At 40.0% G+C, this 17128-nt stretch overlaps 1 protein-coding gene across 3 annotated transcripts in view; it reads left to right on the top strand.

Moving 5' to 3' along the window:
- Positions 1-17128, top strand: part of MAPRE2 (microtubule associated protein RP/EB family member 2) — a 141558-nt gene that overhangs the window by 81276 nt on the left and 43154 nt on the right. For all 3 annotated transcript variants that reach the window (XM_081801397.1, XM_081801396.1, XM_081801395.1), the window contains one exon: positions 6444-6571. In XM_081801397.1, the coding sequence (XP_081657523.1) occupies positions 6451-6571 (121 nt within the window). In that variant the 5' untranslated portion in view covers positions 6444-6450. The remainder of the gene's footprint in view (positions 1-6443; positions 6572-17128) is intronic.

Genomic DNA, 17128 nt, shown 5'->3' with positions numbered 1-17128 from the left:
ATATGAGGAATTCTTAATCTCAGGAAAGAAACTGAGGGTTGCTGGAGTGGTGGGGGATGGGAGGGATGGGGTGGCTGGGTGATAGACATCGGAGAGGGTATGTGCTATGGTGAGTGCTGTGAATTGTGTAAGACTGTTGAATCATAGACCTGTACCTCTGAAACAAATAATACATTGTATGTTAAAAAAAAAAATAACAGGAAGGGAAGAATGAAGGGGGGGGAATTGGAGGGGGAGATGAACCATGAGAGACTATGGACTCTGAGAAACAAACTGAGGGTTCTAGAGGGGAGGTGGGTGGGGGGATGGGTTAGCCTGGTGATGGGTATTAAAGAGGGCACGTTCTGCATGGAGCACTGGGTGTTATACGCAAACCATGAATCATGGAACATTACATCAAAAACTAATGATGTAATGTATGGTGATTAACATAACATAATAATAAAAAAAAAAGGCATTGTGCATTTGGATGGGAAACTAATAAAGGAAGCAAAAGACAACCACAATGTGAAATGACTTGCGAGTATCTTGGTGAAATTTAGAGGAAGGTTGAAAAGAATATTCTAATCAGCATGAATTATAATTAGAAATTAACTATACTGGTTCCATTGCTATTAGTGTGAAGTAGGTATGGAAATCTATTTAATGTGTTGTTGTGTTGTTGTTGTTGTTGTTTTATTTTAGAAAACATAAGAAAATAGGGGCACCCGGCTGGCTCAGTCAGTAGAATATGATTTGGGGTCATGAGTGCAAACCCCACGTTGGGTGTAGAGCTTACTTTAAAAAAAGAAAAGAAAAGAAAATTTAAAATATTCCTAACCTTCATTCACTCACCCTCATCTTGGTCTGCCCTCCATTCTGGTTTTCCCACAGGTCCCCTAAAGCAGGTTGCTCTTATTGCTGGGGTTTCTGGGGACTGCAGCTGTGTTGGTTAGAGAGGGGATGTGGTAGAGGTAAGAGTGGTGAGTCTAGTAACTAACTGGAGTTTTTCTAAAGCAAAAATCAGATGCTATTTCATTGTTCCCCTGGTCTTCCTAATGAGCTCCTTAAAGGCACATAGTGCTTTATCTGCCTTTGTGAGCTGAATGACTATTGGGACATGGAAAGATGGTTGACCATTCACAAAGGTGAATGTTATCAATAAAGACCTGGAGGAGAGTGTGATTCATTGGCAGAACCACCAGCAAAGGAATGACTTGCTTCCCTGTTCTCATGGATTTCTTAAAAGCAGTTGTAACTCTCCCACCTGTTCCTTGGTTGCACGCTTTTTCGATTAGGAAACCACAGAACATCTCTACTCACTTGTATAGGGATTATCTTTCTAAATCACAGACCTGATTGGATCTCTCCTGCTTTGTGGTTAGTTTTTAAATCATCTGGACAAAAAATTTCATTCCAATTTGGCTGGACTTCGTGTAGCACAACTCTGGGCCTTGCGGCCTCATCCTGCAATGATATATTACATGGTAGAGCAAAGCTTTCCAGTATTGCCTGAGGAAGAAACCATCAGAAGAGTACATCACCTGCCAAAAGTTAGGCCAGCAAACGAAAATTACTCCAACCAGTTCAAAATGTTCTAAATTTTGAATTATGTTTACTAAGGTTTTATATCATTTACATAGTCATGCAGACAACTCTTTAATTAGGTATTAAAAACAAACAGCTTTGTTTAATAATGATAGACTAAAGAAAACACTGCATGTTATTAACCAGATACTACTCAAAAACCTTTAATAGTGTTGTAGAAAAGCAGTGACTATGGTCCCATTATCTAAAATGCCAATACTAGAAGGTTTTTTTTTTGTTTTTTTTTTTTTTAGGTCTTCAGGGGAAGAGAATTTAGAGATGAGGGTGCTTTTGGGGATAGATGGATATTTTATATTTATTAAAAAAAATCTTTGGGGTACCTGGTAGCTCAGTCAAGCATATGATTTCAGCTCAGGTCATGATCTCAGGGTCCTGGGATCGAGCCCACACTGGGCTCCCTGCTGAGCGGGGAGTCTGCTTCTGCCTCTGCCCCTCCCCTCCTCGTACTCTCTCTGTCTCTCTCTCAGATAAATAAAATCTTTTAAAAAAGTCTTCATTTAGCACGGTAGGTAGAAAGCAGATTTTTATTGCAATAGACATAATAAGCACTCCAAACACAACTCTTTTACAGATACACAGATTTTTGTGTAAAACAAGATTTTTCTCTTATTTAGCCATGCTTAAAAATATTTATTTCTCAATACCATTTGTGATTATAGAAATAAGGAGCCCATAAGAGAAATAACTGGTTTTACGTCTAAGGCAGGAAAGGTCCAAGTTGGGCCTGGAACATTTTGTCATACCAGAAAGCAAGGAAATGATCAAAGACTACTGGGACCTTGTTAGAAGAACTCAAAAACCAGCTTGAATAAGTTCTTGCAAGCTCACACTAGTAAAGATTTAAACTGTGGTCGGTTGAGACGTGGATTGAAACATATTTGTTGAGTTCATAATTCCACTTCAAAAATAAAAACCTCGTTAGTCATGTTTGGAGAATAGTAGAGAACTACCTCATTATTTTGAAAAATGGTAAATAAAACAAATCAGGCATCTGTCCTGTCTTTGTTATGTGACCAGTACTCGGGAAATTTCTCTTTATAGAACTATTCTAGGTAATAAATCAAAAATGAATAATAGAATATGACTCTGAAGTCTCTAAAGAATTGGTGGATCTAAACAAATATTAATAGCTAACGATGTCCTAAAGGGAGTCAGTCATTATGTGTCTCCTGATGGGAGTTCAAACACTGCAAGGTAGTCCTGCCTCCAAACCCCCAATTAGAACTTGAATCCTCTCTGGCCTGTAGATCAAATGACCCATCTATAGGAACCCAAGGGATAGAGGAATATGTCAAACTACACCAATGGGATGAGTGAGCAAAATCCAGATTGTAGAAACTGTACAAGAAACAACCCAGTTCCTTCAACAATTAAAAAAAAAAAGAAAATATTAGAAATGGAGGGGAAATCTACAGATAAAAGAAATTTAAAGTACATATCAATGAATCATCATGTCTAAAACTTATTTGTCCAGATTCAAACAAACTGAAAAAAATTATGACATTATAATGCATATTTGATATTAAGAAATTATTTTTATTTTCAGATGTGATCATGCTATTTGAGTTTTTTTTTAATGTCCTTATCTTTCAGAGAAACATTGAAATACTTGAAGCAAAACACTAAGATGCTTGGCACTTCAAAACAAACTGGCTTGGGGCACGGAGGGTAGGATTTGGGACAAAGTACTGACTAGTATAAATGGAACAGGATTGACCAATACTGATAACTTTTGAAGCCAAGAAGTAAACACAGCTGGTTTTTTGATGTATCAAAAACCTTTCAAAGGGCGCCTGGGTGGCTCAGTTGGTTAAGCGACTGCCTTCGGCTCAGGTCATGATCCTGGAGTCCCGGGACCGAGTCCTGCATCGGGCTCCCTGCTCGGCGGGGAGCCTGCTTCTCCCTCTGACCCTCCCCCCTCTCATGCTCTGTCTATCTCATTCTCTCTCTCAAATAAATAAATAAAATCTTTAAAAAAAAAAAAAAAAAACCTTTCAAAATAAGTTCTATATATATAAAATTTGGGGGGATGCCTGGGTAGCTCAGTCGGTTAGGCGTCTGCCTTTGGCTCAGGTCATGATCCCAGGGTCCTGGGATCGAGCCCTGCATCAGGCTCCCTGCTCAGCGGGGAGCCTGTTTCTCCCTCTCCCTCTGCCTGCCGCTCCCCCTGCTTGTGCTCGCTCTGTGTCAAATAAATATTTAAAGTAAAATTTTTCAAATTAAAAGATACACACATTTTACATAAAATTATGTAAGTAGGGGCCTGTGAGTGGCTCAGTTGGTTGAGCGTCTGAGTCTTGATTTTGGCTCATGTCATAATCTCAGCTTCATGAGATTGAGCCCCACGTCTGGCTCTGTGCTCAGTGGGGAATCTGCTTGAACTCTCTCTCTCCTTCTGCCCCCTCCCTGATGCACACTCTCTCTTTCTTATGTATTTATAAATACATAATTTTTTAAAGATTTAAGTATTATATGTTGCACAGAATTATTAAAATTGCAAAGTTTCAACCAGGTTTAAATGTTAAAAAAAAATTTTTTTTACTAGTGTACACCTATTAGAATGGCCAAAATCCAAAACACTGACAATAGCAAATGCTGGTGAGGATGTGGAGCAACAGAAACTCTCATTCATTGCTGGAAGGAAATCATAATGGATACAGCCACTTTGGATAGACACTTAAGACAGTTTAGTAACTTCTTATAAAATTAAACATACTCTTACACAGTCCATCAGTAGTGCTCTTTGGTATTTACCCAAATGAATCGAAAACTTATGTCCACACAAAAACCTGCACATGGATGTTTTTAGCAGCTTTATTCAGAATTGCCAAAGCTTGGAAGCAACCAAGATGTCCTTCATCAGCTGAGTGGTGCATTCAGACAGTGGAATACTCAGTGCTAAAAAGAAATGAGGTATCAAGCCATGAAACAACATGGAGGAACCTTCACCGCACATTACTCTGAAAGAAGCCAATCTGAAAAGGCTACATGCTGTATGATTCCAGCTGCATGGTATTCTGGGAAAGGCAGAACTATGGAACAGTAAAAAGATCCGTGGTTGCCAGGGATTGCTGGGGGAAAGGTATAAATCAGCGGAGCAGAGAGGATTTTTAGAGCAATGAAACTACTCCGTATGACACTAAAATAGTGGATACATGCCATTGTGTATTTGTGACAACTCGTAGAATGTACGACACCAAGAGTGAACCCTACTGTAAACCACAGACTTTGGGTGATGATAGTGCATGAGTGTAGTAGGTTCATTGATTGTAACAAATGTAGCAGCTGGTATGGGATGTGGATAGTGACGGAGGTTGTGTGTATGTGGGGACAATGGGGTATATGGTAACACTCTACTTCCGTTCAATTTTGCTGTGAAGAACTCTAAAACAAAGTTTATTAATTTAAAAAAAGGAAACCAATTACACAAAACTATAGATAAAATATTTTAAGCAAACCTTCTATATATTTCACTCTGATGAAAAGTTGGGGAAATAGGTGTCATGAAACAGAAGGAGTAAATTAAAGGGAAGACTCATGTAATTAGACAGTACATGTCTTTCAAATTATTCACATGTTTTTATATATTTTTATAAAAGCTTTGTCCAAAGCTTTTAGAAATAGAGAATACCAGGTTGAGGATTTCTTTTTTTCGAATGAAACTTATATGAAGCCCATTTCTAAAGTGAATTTCTCCAAAGCTGATTAAAGAAAAAGTACATAGCTTACCTAGCTTATCTACTGCCCTGCTTACTTTACATGGGACGGGGGTGGGGGAGCACATTCCTGCTTTCAGCATTTGTATTGAAAGCCTACTCTGTGTCTGGAACTGAACTAGACACCAGGGATACACAAAGAATAAAATGGACAAAATCCCTGCCCCAGTGGAGCTTTTCTCCTAGGTCTATGAAGAGAAAAAGAATAGGAGATGGAAATGAGGGCATGCACCTCAAAACTGGGGAATGGACCTAGCTGAAGCCACAGCAGTACAAAGGCTTGAAGAGGAAGTGAGCTTGAGGAGTTGAAGAAAACCAGCAGGTTGTGTTGATGGAGTGGAGTGAGGGGGAGAGGGTAGTAAGGAAAGGTGTCAGAATATATCAGGCTGGCTAAAGCTTGGTAAGAATTTGAATTGTACTGTGGGATGAGCAACCATTGGAGGGTTTTAAACTAAGGAGAGAGAGCATCTGATTTTGCAACTAGGATCACTCTGGCTGCTGTGTTGAGAATATGTGGTGGTGGGGGGAGGGGGGGCAAGAGTGCATGGTGGGAGACCCAGGAAAGAATACTGCAAAGCATCAGGTGAGCATTGACCAAAGTGGGAAAGACTGGTTCTACTTTGAAGGTGGAGCCAGTAGAATTTGCTGATGGATTGGATGTGGTGGTGAGGGAAACAGAGGAGGCAAGAATGGGCATGGTGTTTTTAGCCTGAGCAACTGAATACAACGGAGCTCCCATTTACATCTCCAAGGAGTGTGCGAGGGGGCACTGTTGGCAAGTAATGAAAGTATGATGAAGTTACGTAGAAAGATGAAAGGTGACTCCAGTGCACGCTGTTACAGACCTGATAACTTTTTAATACCACACATAGATTTAAGGGTGACGGTGAGACCAAGTTACATGAGAAAATAGATATCTCAGAACCTAAAAAACCTTGGAGTCCAGCGGCGGTGGGGAATGTGGATTGGTACTGCATGAACAGTATGTGAACTTTAACTGTATCTCAGCAAATATGTGGAAGAGAGAGCGAAGAGAAAAGGCTCAGCTGAAACAGGCCTTTCCCATCCCTTAGAGTTCTGCCAGGGATCCTGACCTTTTATGTTTCGGAGTTAATTTTTTCCTTATTTGTCTTTTTCTAGTTGGGGAATGGCGGTCAATGTGTATTCTACCTCGATAACCCAAGAGACTATGAGCAGACATGATATCATCGCATGGGTTAATGACATAGTATCTTTAAACTACACAAAAGTGGAACAGCTTTGTTCAGGTAAGGGATTCTTTTTTAAGAATGTATTTACCTAAGTGTTTACACATGTGAAATGTTATTTTATGAACCACAGATGATGCATCTTGGGTAGGGAAAAAATACCAGTATTGATATATAATTAAAGGGGGAAAACTCAGATATAACCAAAGAATGTGCAGAGGGAAATGATCGTGGGCATCTAAGAGCATAGAACAGTCCCAACACCTATTACGGTCTCTATAATGCCTTCTTATTGGTCTTCTGGGCTCTTCTCAGTCATCGCATCAGCCACCACACTTCTGTTCCTAAAATACAGATTGGGTCTTGCAACCCCTTCTTAAAAAATCTCCCAGGCTCCACCTTGTCCTTCCTACAGGATAAAATTCATTGTTTTTCATGGCTGATAAAGGTTTTTCTGTTTTTGCTACATCCTAGCTCCTCAATTTCTGTGTCTTTCCCCATACTCCCTGTGCCTCAGTCCTACAAAATACTCTTGTGTTCCCTTCGGACTGCCTTTTGCATCCCATAACTTTTTTTCTTGCTGAAAAGGTCTTTCTTCTTTTCATTTGTGTTAAAATCTCATTCACACTTAAAAACCGACTCCATTATCACCCCTCTAAAGAGTTCCCCAGATCTACCAAAACACTGTGCCCACTCTTCCAGAGTAAGACTTGACCACGCTGTGTTAGAAGGTCCAACTCCTGCTCCCTTGAAGGCACCAGAAGTCCTTGAGGGCAAGACTGAGTTTTATTCTTCGTCAGATGCATATATCATCAGGTACATGCACCATGCCTGGTATAAAGTAGGTCTGCAGGGAATGCACGTTGAGTTTAAAAAAAAAGAAAAAAGAAAAATGAAGATTTGACTTCAGTGATAAAGTAGGAGCATGTTATAAAAACGTGCCCCTGGTAAAGTAATTCATTTTTAGAGTATTTATCAGAGAAAGTCTTCCTTTGGATATAGGAAGTATTTTCTTCTTGTGAACTTAGAGGTAAGAGATTTCCTCTCTGGCTCTGACATGAAAATGGTATTAGGAAATATTCCTGAAGTGTGTTCTCATGAAATTCCACAAGACATAACAGATACAGAGCAGTTAGCAGGTTCAGCTGGCACAGGGGGAAGACCCTCTTCTGTCTTTCCCAGGGGGGCCTGTGTAAAGAGATTTCATGAAGTGTAGTCAGAATTTGGAAAGCCCCCGGGGTCCCCCGCAGATAAGCCTGAGTCCACCACCCACCAGTGACTATATTCTCCTTTGTCCAGGTCAAGATTTGAGAACAGACTCTAGAGGACAGACTTTCACTAGTATTGACAGGTCTTCTCCCATGATCGTTTGTCTCCCAGGGAACACATTGAGGTTGGCTAGAGCTGAGGCATTACCTCACTCACCCTCCCTGCGCCCAGGCCTCAAACCTAAGTCCTGTGATTTGTGAGATCAATAATGGATGCTCACCAACCAGTTCTTTGCCCTTGAGTACAAGTTGAAGAAAAGCTGGCATAGACCATGATGATGTGCGAGGTCTGTATCATTGGCCTGTTGAAATGACTCCCAATAGTCACCGTCGGCAACAGCCCCTGTTGCATCTCACTCAACTGCAGATCTCTATGCAGTCACATTTTATGGTACTGTTCTTGCTATGCATTCTAGAGTGCTCCAGCATTTTACTTTTAATTTGCCGGGGGCGGGGGGGAACCCCAGAGTTTTCTGTTGTTAGCAATCCCCTTGTTAACAGTACATACCCCTTCAGTATCGTCATTGTTACTAGTTCCATTTCTCCACAGTGACTGACACATACTGTTCACTCAGAAGCGCTTGTTGCAGGGTGCATGAAAATCCGTTTGCAACTGCTAGGGGCAAAGACAGAAAGGTGTATCTTACTCTCAAAGTGGGCATATGCACATGTGAATAAGGGGAATGGGGTTGGTTATCAAGAAAAGAGATGGGAAGGAAGGAGTTCAGTGGTAGATGAGCCCGTGAACAGCATTTTCTCTGTAATAAGCATGGAGAGTTTTTGCTAGCAAATGCAATGAGAAGGCAATTAGAATTTTTAGAGTAGTAATAGATGTAATTAATTGCTCATCTTTCACATTTCTAATAAAGCAAGTGCCACAAAATTTTCAGCAGCCTTTGTGAAAGATTCTTGTAGAGTTGTCTTAAAGCATTGGTATGCATTTGACAGCCACTTGCAGCTTGATGAAACCTGCTAGAAACCATTTTGGTCACTCCTGAACAGATAATTTTCATTAAGATAACTCACTGGCTCCCTAAGGCTACAAGGTTGATGATTCCGAAGAATAAAGTAGATTTAAAGGTTCCTTTCTGCTCTGAAACAGTTTTTGGCTCAAAAAACTGTAGGATAGAGGTTAACATGTTTTTTGCCTAAATCATGTTAATCCGTGTAGTACAAAGACAGGTCTTCAATTTTAGGTAGTACTTTCCTCAAACTGTAGACCATATGCATTTATAATCTCCTATGGGACTCCTTAAAATGCAGATTCTTAGGATCCTTGACCTTCTCAGTTCCTCTGGATGTGAAGCCTAAAATCTGTATTTTAACAAGCACCCCAGGTACTTTTGTGCTGTAGCCTAGAGCTTACAGTGCATGTTAGAGAAACCCCAAACCACTAGAAATGAAGTTAAAATATCCAAAACCTATCGGGTACAGTTTCCTCATTCATAATTTAGTCTGTGACTCTTCTCTTCTTCAGTGGCATTTAGCAGGAAGAAGTGATCTAATTATTTATTTATGAGTTTATTTATTTATACCCTTCATTGTTCTAGAAGACCTTTAAGGCAGCTAGGATAGTGCTGTTAGGATAAGAACAAATCACTAAGTGATTTCTCCTCATCGTACTTACAAGTAGTCAAATTCTTGGCTAATAGTTTTTTCTTCAACTTTTATTTTAGTGACTTCAGTTTACTGTGTGTGGTTGTATTTTAGTATGCTGTGGGAAAACACACAAAATAACTTCACATATTTAAACTGATTTTTTCCTTATTCAATAAAATTATTTCTTTTTGTGAAAGACTTATGTTCTAATTCTGGCAGTTCCCCTTTGGCATTTTTTTTTTCCCGTTTGCATTTTCTTTTTTATTTCCAGCTAAGAGATCTCCCTCCAGCTAATACTAAACCTGACGTCAGCTTTTCTTTATAGCTCATAGAGAAGTAACCTACTGCTTCACATTTGTGTTCCTTTTTCTTCAGAATTCTCTGCCTTTATATGACATTGATTTGTATATAAGCATCTTAAAAGAGAGGTGCTGTGAGGAGGCCTAACACTTGGAGATAGATGGCAGTGAGTTGCAAAACAATGAAATGACTCACTCTTATCTCCTGTTAATTTATTCCACGGATGTAACCTTATGAAAATTTCCTTTGAACAGTAAATCTGGGCCCCAGAATCATATGCATATTTAGTGTGCATTCATTTCTTGTGAAAAGCAGCCTTTACCTTTCAGGTGAAAGATGAGGCTGTGTAAATGGAAAGCAGTATAACAGTGGATGTGCACATATACCTGTAATCACCTAAATTTGTTGTAAAAATGAACAGTATTTGTGGATTTCCCACAGTTGAATTAGGGGATTGAACCCCATGAAACACAAGATTGATTCAGCTTCAAAATACTAGGTTGTAGGGGCGCCTGGGTGGCTCAGTTGGTTAAGCGACTGCCTTCAGCTCAGGTCATGATCCCAGAGTCCTGGGATCGAGTCCCACATCGGGCTCCCGGCTCAGCGGGGAGCCTGCTTCTCCCTCTGGCCCTCTCCCCTCTCATGCTGTTTCTTTCTCTCTCTCTCTCTCTCTCAAATAAATAAATAAAATCTTTAAAAAAAAAAAAATACTAGGCTGTAGTTCAATTGCTTTATAAAATTCCCACAGCTTTTTGTAGGGTGAGATACTTTGTTTTTGCTTCAGTACCAGCTCAAACCAGTGAATATTCTATAAGGTACTCAAGAGGAAGGATGGACAGCATGGTGCTAAAAATCCAGAAAGAAAAAAAAAGAAACAAAAAACAGCTTTAACAACTTGAGACACCATGTTGGAGCTGACAGAAAAGGTAGCAGACTATATGGAGAGGAATGGGAAGAAATGGGAAGAGGAATTTGATGGGGGTGGAAGAGATGTCCCTTTTCCTTTTCCTTTTCCTCTGCACCCTGCTTCCCCTGTTCTCATACACCAAACCTCCTTTGAAACTTTTGGCCTCCATTTTTCTGTGTCCCCATCCTCTCCTGCCTACGGGGATCTAAGCTGCAAAGCCATTGGGTCTGCTGCTTAGTCACTGCTGGGGCTTGGCCAGCCCCCTCGCGACCAGTGGCTCTCCCATTCCTCCAAAGCCTAGCACAGACTGCCTGTCCTCTCTGTGCGACCTTCCCTTCCTCCTTCCCACCCACTGCGGAGGACAAGCCAACTGCTGACTTTGTACACCTTCAGAGACACAAACCGCATGTCGGGTGGGCACTGCCTGTCACCATGCTGGCTAACAGCTCAGTTATCTTCCTGAGCATTTTAGTATTTTAGTAAAATTTAACTGGAATTAAACTATTTTTTCAGATGGAAAAATATAGGTGTTTTCTTCACTAGCTTAAAAAGAGAGAAACATCAGTATTTGATTCCGTTTCAATTTGTGCTTCTCCAGATTGTTTCAAGCTCTGTCTTGGATCAAGTTTCTTGTATTTTTTTTTCTTCCGGGAAAGCTTCTAGATTGAGCTGGTCATATTGCAGTCACTGTAGTCACATATACAATTCTGGGTCCTTGATGGCTCTCTGGAAGGACGAGGCTTCCCAGAAACACTCGGTTCACAAAGGTGTGGCTATCTGCCATGCCCCGGGGCCTGGACAGGTGCTGTGAGCCTAGCAGAATATTCTTTGTGACCATTTCTGACTGCAGTCTGTGCCTCTTAAATAGGTTAATCCCATCCTAGTGTGTTGTCCCCTGGCCTTTTTTCTTCTCTCCGCAGAGACCTCTTTCAGGACAGGTTAGTGATGAAATCAGCTCAGAGTCTAAATTTAGTAGACCTTCTCCTGTTGGCTCTCTTGAACTGAAACCAAGTAAGGATGTTTCATCTGTGTCTGTCAGCGCAAGAGCTTACTTAGCTTTATAAAATCAGACTGTTATTTGCTATAAGAGAGTTAAGTCCTCTTGGATTGTGTTGCTATGGTTACAGATGCAATTGTATTATAATGGAATATTATTCATGTTTGCGACCTATTATGTAGAGAGGTAAGGGTTTTTTTTGTTTGGGGTTTTCTTTGGTGACATTTTTTTTCCCTCCAGTTTTATTTTAAAATCCATTTACTTGGTCTTAGTATACCGACTAATTGAAGAGGAAGAGGGCAAAAAGTAAGTTGAGTAATGGAAGGAGTGGTCCAGCCTCAGATTCAGTCACTGCAGTGGGCAGTATATTCCTGTGTCCCAAGTAATGCACAGGATGAAAGGGAGTTTCTTTTTTGAGCAGAATATAGAATACAGTAGTCTTTTTTTCCTTTTAAATTTGTTTATTTACATATATCTTTTTTTTAATTCTTTATTTAAATTCAATGTGATTGACATATACTGTATTATTAGTTTCAGGAGTAGAATTTAGTGATTCATCAGTTGCATATAATACCCAGTACTCATTACATCAAGTGCCCTTCTTAATGCCCATCACCCAGTTACCCCATCCCCCCAGCCACCTCCCTTCCAACAACCCTCAGTTTGTTTCCTAGAGTTCAACGTCTCTTATGGTTTGCCTTGCTCTCTGTTTTCATCTTATTTTATTTTTCCTTTCCTTCCCGTGTTCATCTGTGTTTCCTTCCCATGTGTTTTGTTTTTTAAATTCCACATGAGTGAAATTGTATTTATCTTTCTCTGACTTACTTCGCTTAGCATAATACCCTCTAGTTCCATCCACGTCGTTGCAAATGGCAAGATTCATTCTTTTTGGTGGCTGAGTAATATTCCATTGTGTATATATATATATACCACATCTTTATCCATTCATCTGTTGATGGACATCTGGACTCTTTGCATAGTTTTATTGTGCACATTGCTGCTATAAACAGTGAGGTGCAGGTGCCCCTTTAAATCACTATGTTTTTGTATCCTTTGGATAAATACCTAGTAATGCAATTGCTGGGTCATAGGGTAGTTCTATTTTCAACTTTTTGAGGAACCTCCATACTGTTTTCCAGAGTGGCTGCACCAGCTTGCATTCCCATCAACAGGGTAGGAGGGTTCCCCTTTCTCCACATCCTCGCCAACATCTGTCATTCCTGATTTGTTAATCGTAGCCATTCAGACTGGTGTGAGGGGGTGGTAATCTCATTGTGGTTTAGATTTGTATTCCCCTGATGCCAAGTGATTTTGAGCATTTTTTCATGTATCTGTTGGCCATTTGTATGTCTTCTTTCGAGAAATGTCTGTTCATGTTTTCTGTCCATTTCTTGACTGGATTATTTGGTTTTTGGGTGTTGAGTTTGATAAATTCTTTATAGATTTTGGATACCAGCCCTTTATCTCATAAGACATTTACAAATATCTTCTCCCATTGGGTAGGTTGCCTTTTAGTTTTTGTTGACTGTTCCTTTGTTGTGCAATAGTGAAAGTAAACATAAGTTGGTGCTTTTGTTTCTGTTGGGTTTTTTCTTTACTGCCTTTTGTAATGCTAAATACCCTTGTGGGAAAAAAAGTGTGTATGTATTCACTTCATTGATCAAACTGCCCCTGTAAATTTTGTTTTTTATGTATATGGGTAATACATCTTTGAAAGCAATCAGCCACATCTTCCTCTAGCTCATTACTGTATTCAGTTCTGATAATCAATTTAGTTTTATTTGGCACACATGTTTTGAGCCTTTCCTTGGTTTGGGCCCTGGGAACCCAAATAAATAAAACATAAGTCAATCAGAGAAAAACAATTATTGTATGATTTCACTCGTATGTGGAATTTAAGAAACAAAACAGAATCATAGGGGAAGGGAGGGAAAAATAAGATGAAATCTGAGAGGGAGACAAACCATAAGAGACTCTTAACTGTAGGAGACAAACTGAGGGTTGCTGGAGGAGAGTAGGTAACTGGGTGATGGGCATTAAGGAGGACACATGATGTAATGAACACTGGGTGTTATATACAACTGATGAATCACTGAACTCTACCTCTGAAACTAATAATATACTATATGTTAATTGAATTTAAATAAAAAAAAAAGACGTGGTCATTGTCCTCTAGGAGCTCAGTACAGCATGGTTCTGTCCTTGCAAAAGACTAGAGACCACGCTGAGGTAAGTGCTGCTTTGGAAGAGCTTTGGATATACAAAGGAGGGAGGGGGTGGGGCCATGGGGAGTCTGTAAAGAAGGACCTTCCTTCTGTTTCCTTGGGAGTTGGGTGGGTGCTGCCTGGATGACTTAGAATGACCATAGTTTGGGAAAGACCTCAGAAATCGCCCTCTTGAGTTGGATGGGGTGACCAGTATGTAAGATAATATGTGTTTTATTGGGTACAGCCCTGAAATACATGAAGCATGTTGTCTTCTATAAGAGAATTACAGTTTTTCCTCATGATCTCATCGTATGAGTAGGTGAAGATTGATTTTACTCCATTTGAAGCAACTATGCATGCATGGGATATTCTCAGGAAACCATAGAATTGCTCATTTCTTTGTGAGAAATGCAACAAATATTTTTTCAAGTTTTATATATTTAAGTAATCTCGAACTCATGACCCCGAGATCAAGAGTTGCATGCCCTTCCAACTGAGCCAGGCAGGCACCTCACAACAAACATTTTAAATTCCATAGAGCCAGTCCTCAGTGATAACTGCTCAGGTCTCTAACTAGGTAAGTGTCCTGTGACTCCATTAATATTTTTCACAGGTACAAATCTACAGATGCATCCTTTCTGTTCTTACTCATTTCTACCGGAGTCCCTCATAGGTAATCGTGAACACCATAAAATAGGGGAAATAGGCTAGGAAAATATATCACCTAGAATGTGAGTATTTTCTTGAAGACTGGCAGTATTTATACTTCACAAAAAATCAAGGAACATGTAATCACAATGAACTAAATACAGTACCTTAACAGAAACAAAGCTGATTAATGACATCTTATTAGAAACTCAAATTAATACCTTTGAGAATTCTCAATAAAATCACAAAAACTGTTAATAATTGTATGAATTTGTACAAAGCAATCCTTTAAATTCTAGACTTTAGTTATTTTCCCTTATTTGGGAAAATTCACAGATGTCCTAGAGGAATGCCATCTTCAGGCTTCTAAGTATATCGCTAATTCAGAAACCCATTATCACACAATTTTTTGGATTCAGGTTCTTTTTTCTTCTAATCGATAGCAAGACTCTGCTGAGTTTTACCAGCTCAAAAACCATGAATGGGTCCATGGTTATGAGTCCAGAGATGAGCACTCTTGCACTGTGGTGGGTCCAGGTGATGAGGCTCAGATGGCTGGAAGTATAGGGCCAAGACCAGGAAAGCACTTGAGAAGCCCCAACATTGACTCCACCAGCTCTACTGCCTGGAGGCATGACTCCATGGTCCCAGGAATCTTGGTGAAGAGTTTGGGAAACATCAGGCTGGAGCCCAAGGACATGGTGGATTTTAAGACTCATTTGTAATTTATAATTCTAATTTCAGAAACTTTTAGAGCCCCCTCTCCTCTCATTTTGTCCCTTTTATAAGATGCTTCTTTTAAAGCATATATGTTTATTTTGAAATTATTCACCAAGATCTATAAAAACAAGTATCTTAAGGGGAAAAAAAAAGAGTATTCCAATATATTGAGTTGTTTTGATTTTTCTAAAGATGTCGTTTACTTTACATGATGGATTTATTCCTTTATATAAAACATTACTTTGTATTCATATTGCTTTTTCTTTCCCTTTTCAGTTTAAATCATCCAAAGACTTTAACAGGAAGAGTATAAAATTGGGGGAAAATAGCCATTTCCTTTCGTAAATGAACTTGTGATTACTTAAGCACCTCATATGTTTATCTGGGGAAAGACTTCAGGCCTGGAAAAGCCCTTGGATGTTTTTCAGTAGATAAACTGGAGGATCTCAGGAATGTGTTCATAGCCTTTCTTTGCTAGTGGGAGACCAAGGACCTCCTTTTGTTCTTTGGTTCTTTGCCCTTTGAATCTAAAACATGCCTTTTGGAAATTCATATTTCATATCTGAAACAATCCAGTAAAATCCTGTTCATTCTTACAGCTCTGATTATTTTAACCAGGCACATAATACATAGTTTTATACTTAAGGGGCATAAAAATGATGTCAGAAGACCTCGGCTTTTATATATTGCTCTTTACCATTTTCGTGCTTTTATGTGTATTTACTTTAATTCTTATAACAGCCCTGCATGGAAGAATAGGAATTTTTAATTTGTATTTTATATAAGAGGATAAAAGCTCGGGGAAGCTAAATGTTCACGGCCGACACTAGAACTGGGGTCTCCTTGGATCCAACCTTATGCCCTCGTTGCTGTATGTATGACAGCTGTGGGTATGGTGGACAGTTCACTGTGTGCAAACGTATGTGTTTGATTTTTTTCCATATCTGTTAATCAGGAGCCCATTGAACATCTCTAGGATGTTAGAGGAGGAGGAGTTAGAAGTCTGTATCCTCATCCTTTACATTGCCGCTTGAAGACATGAGATGTATCTGGTCATTCTTTTGATGACAAGGGTGTGACCCAGTGGTCTCAAGGCCTCTCTTAGCAAAGGAAGTGAGACATTAGGAAAAACACACAGGCGCTTGCTCCCAGTCTCAGGATGATTTTTCCCTGCCCTACTTACTGAGGATGGCGTAGAGAAAGAGCCTTTCCTCTCTGCCTTTTGTTCCCTCTCCTGCTCTGAATTCTTTCTCTCCAAGCAAGACAGGGTGGGCTCTGAGATTTCATCACCCTCCTTGGAAGAGAGCTGTTCGGCTGTCTCAGAATGATTCCTGGCCAGTGAAGCCGTAGCCAGCATAATGCCTCCTCTAGAGACAGACTTAAGCACGTGGGTGCCTGGTCCACCCTTTAAATCTAAATCTCAAGAATGTAGCCCTTTCCTCACGTTGAATCCAGGCTGGCTTTAACAAGCTTGTGTCCGAGAGGACTTCATATCCTCATTTCCTCCTTTCTGTGCTCTTGAGGAAAAAGAACATCTTCTAGAATAATGTTTTTACAAGTCTGGTCCCCCCAAAGCCCGGATGCATCAAGGTATCACTGTTTTCCCAGTATTTCTTTCAGTTCAGTAAACCCGGTGGCAGGAGCTCTGCTAAGACCTCTGTCAGTACTTCTCCAACCCCTTCAGCATGAAAAGCTGATTTTCTTAGCCTTCTATGAAGGGACATGCTAATGCAGTATTAAAGAGTATTCCCCCATTTCTCATCCAGTTCTGTCCCCTTATTCCCATACCTGTTTCCCAGCTCCAGGCAGATAGAAATTCTGGAGCTGTCAGTTTTATAGTTGTAGTAGACACTGTGCTAACACAGTAGAAAGGTGGGTTGGATACCACCTCCAGTCTTAATGAGTTACCAGTCAATTAGGAGAGAGACAGCTAATTAAAATACAAGTCAACCCACTTCGGGGCTGCCATAC

This window comes from Leptonychotes weddellii, chromosome 13 (assembly GCF_054177405.1).
Source record: "Leptonychotes weddellii isolate Sample4059 chromosome 13, ASM5417740v2, whole genome shotgun sequence".
Lineage (NCBI taxonomy): Eukaryota > Metazoa > Chordata > Mammalia > Carnivora > Phocidae > Leptonychotes > Leptonychotes weddellii.
This window is presented reverse-complemented; position numbering and strand designations above follow the sequence as displayed.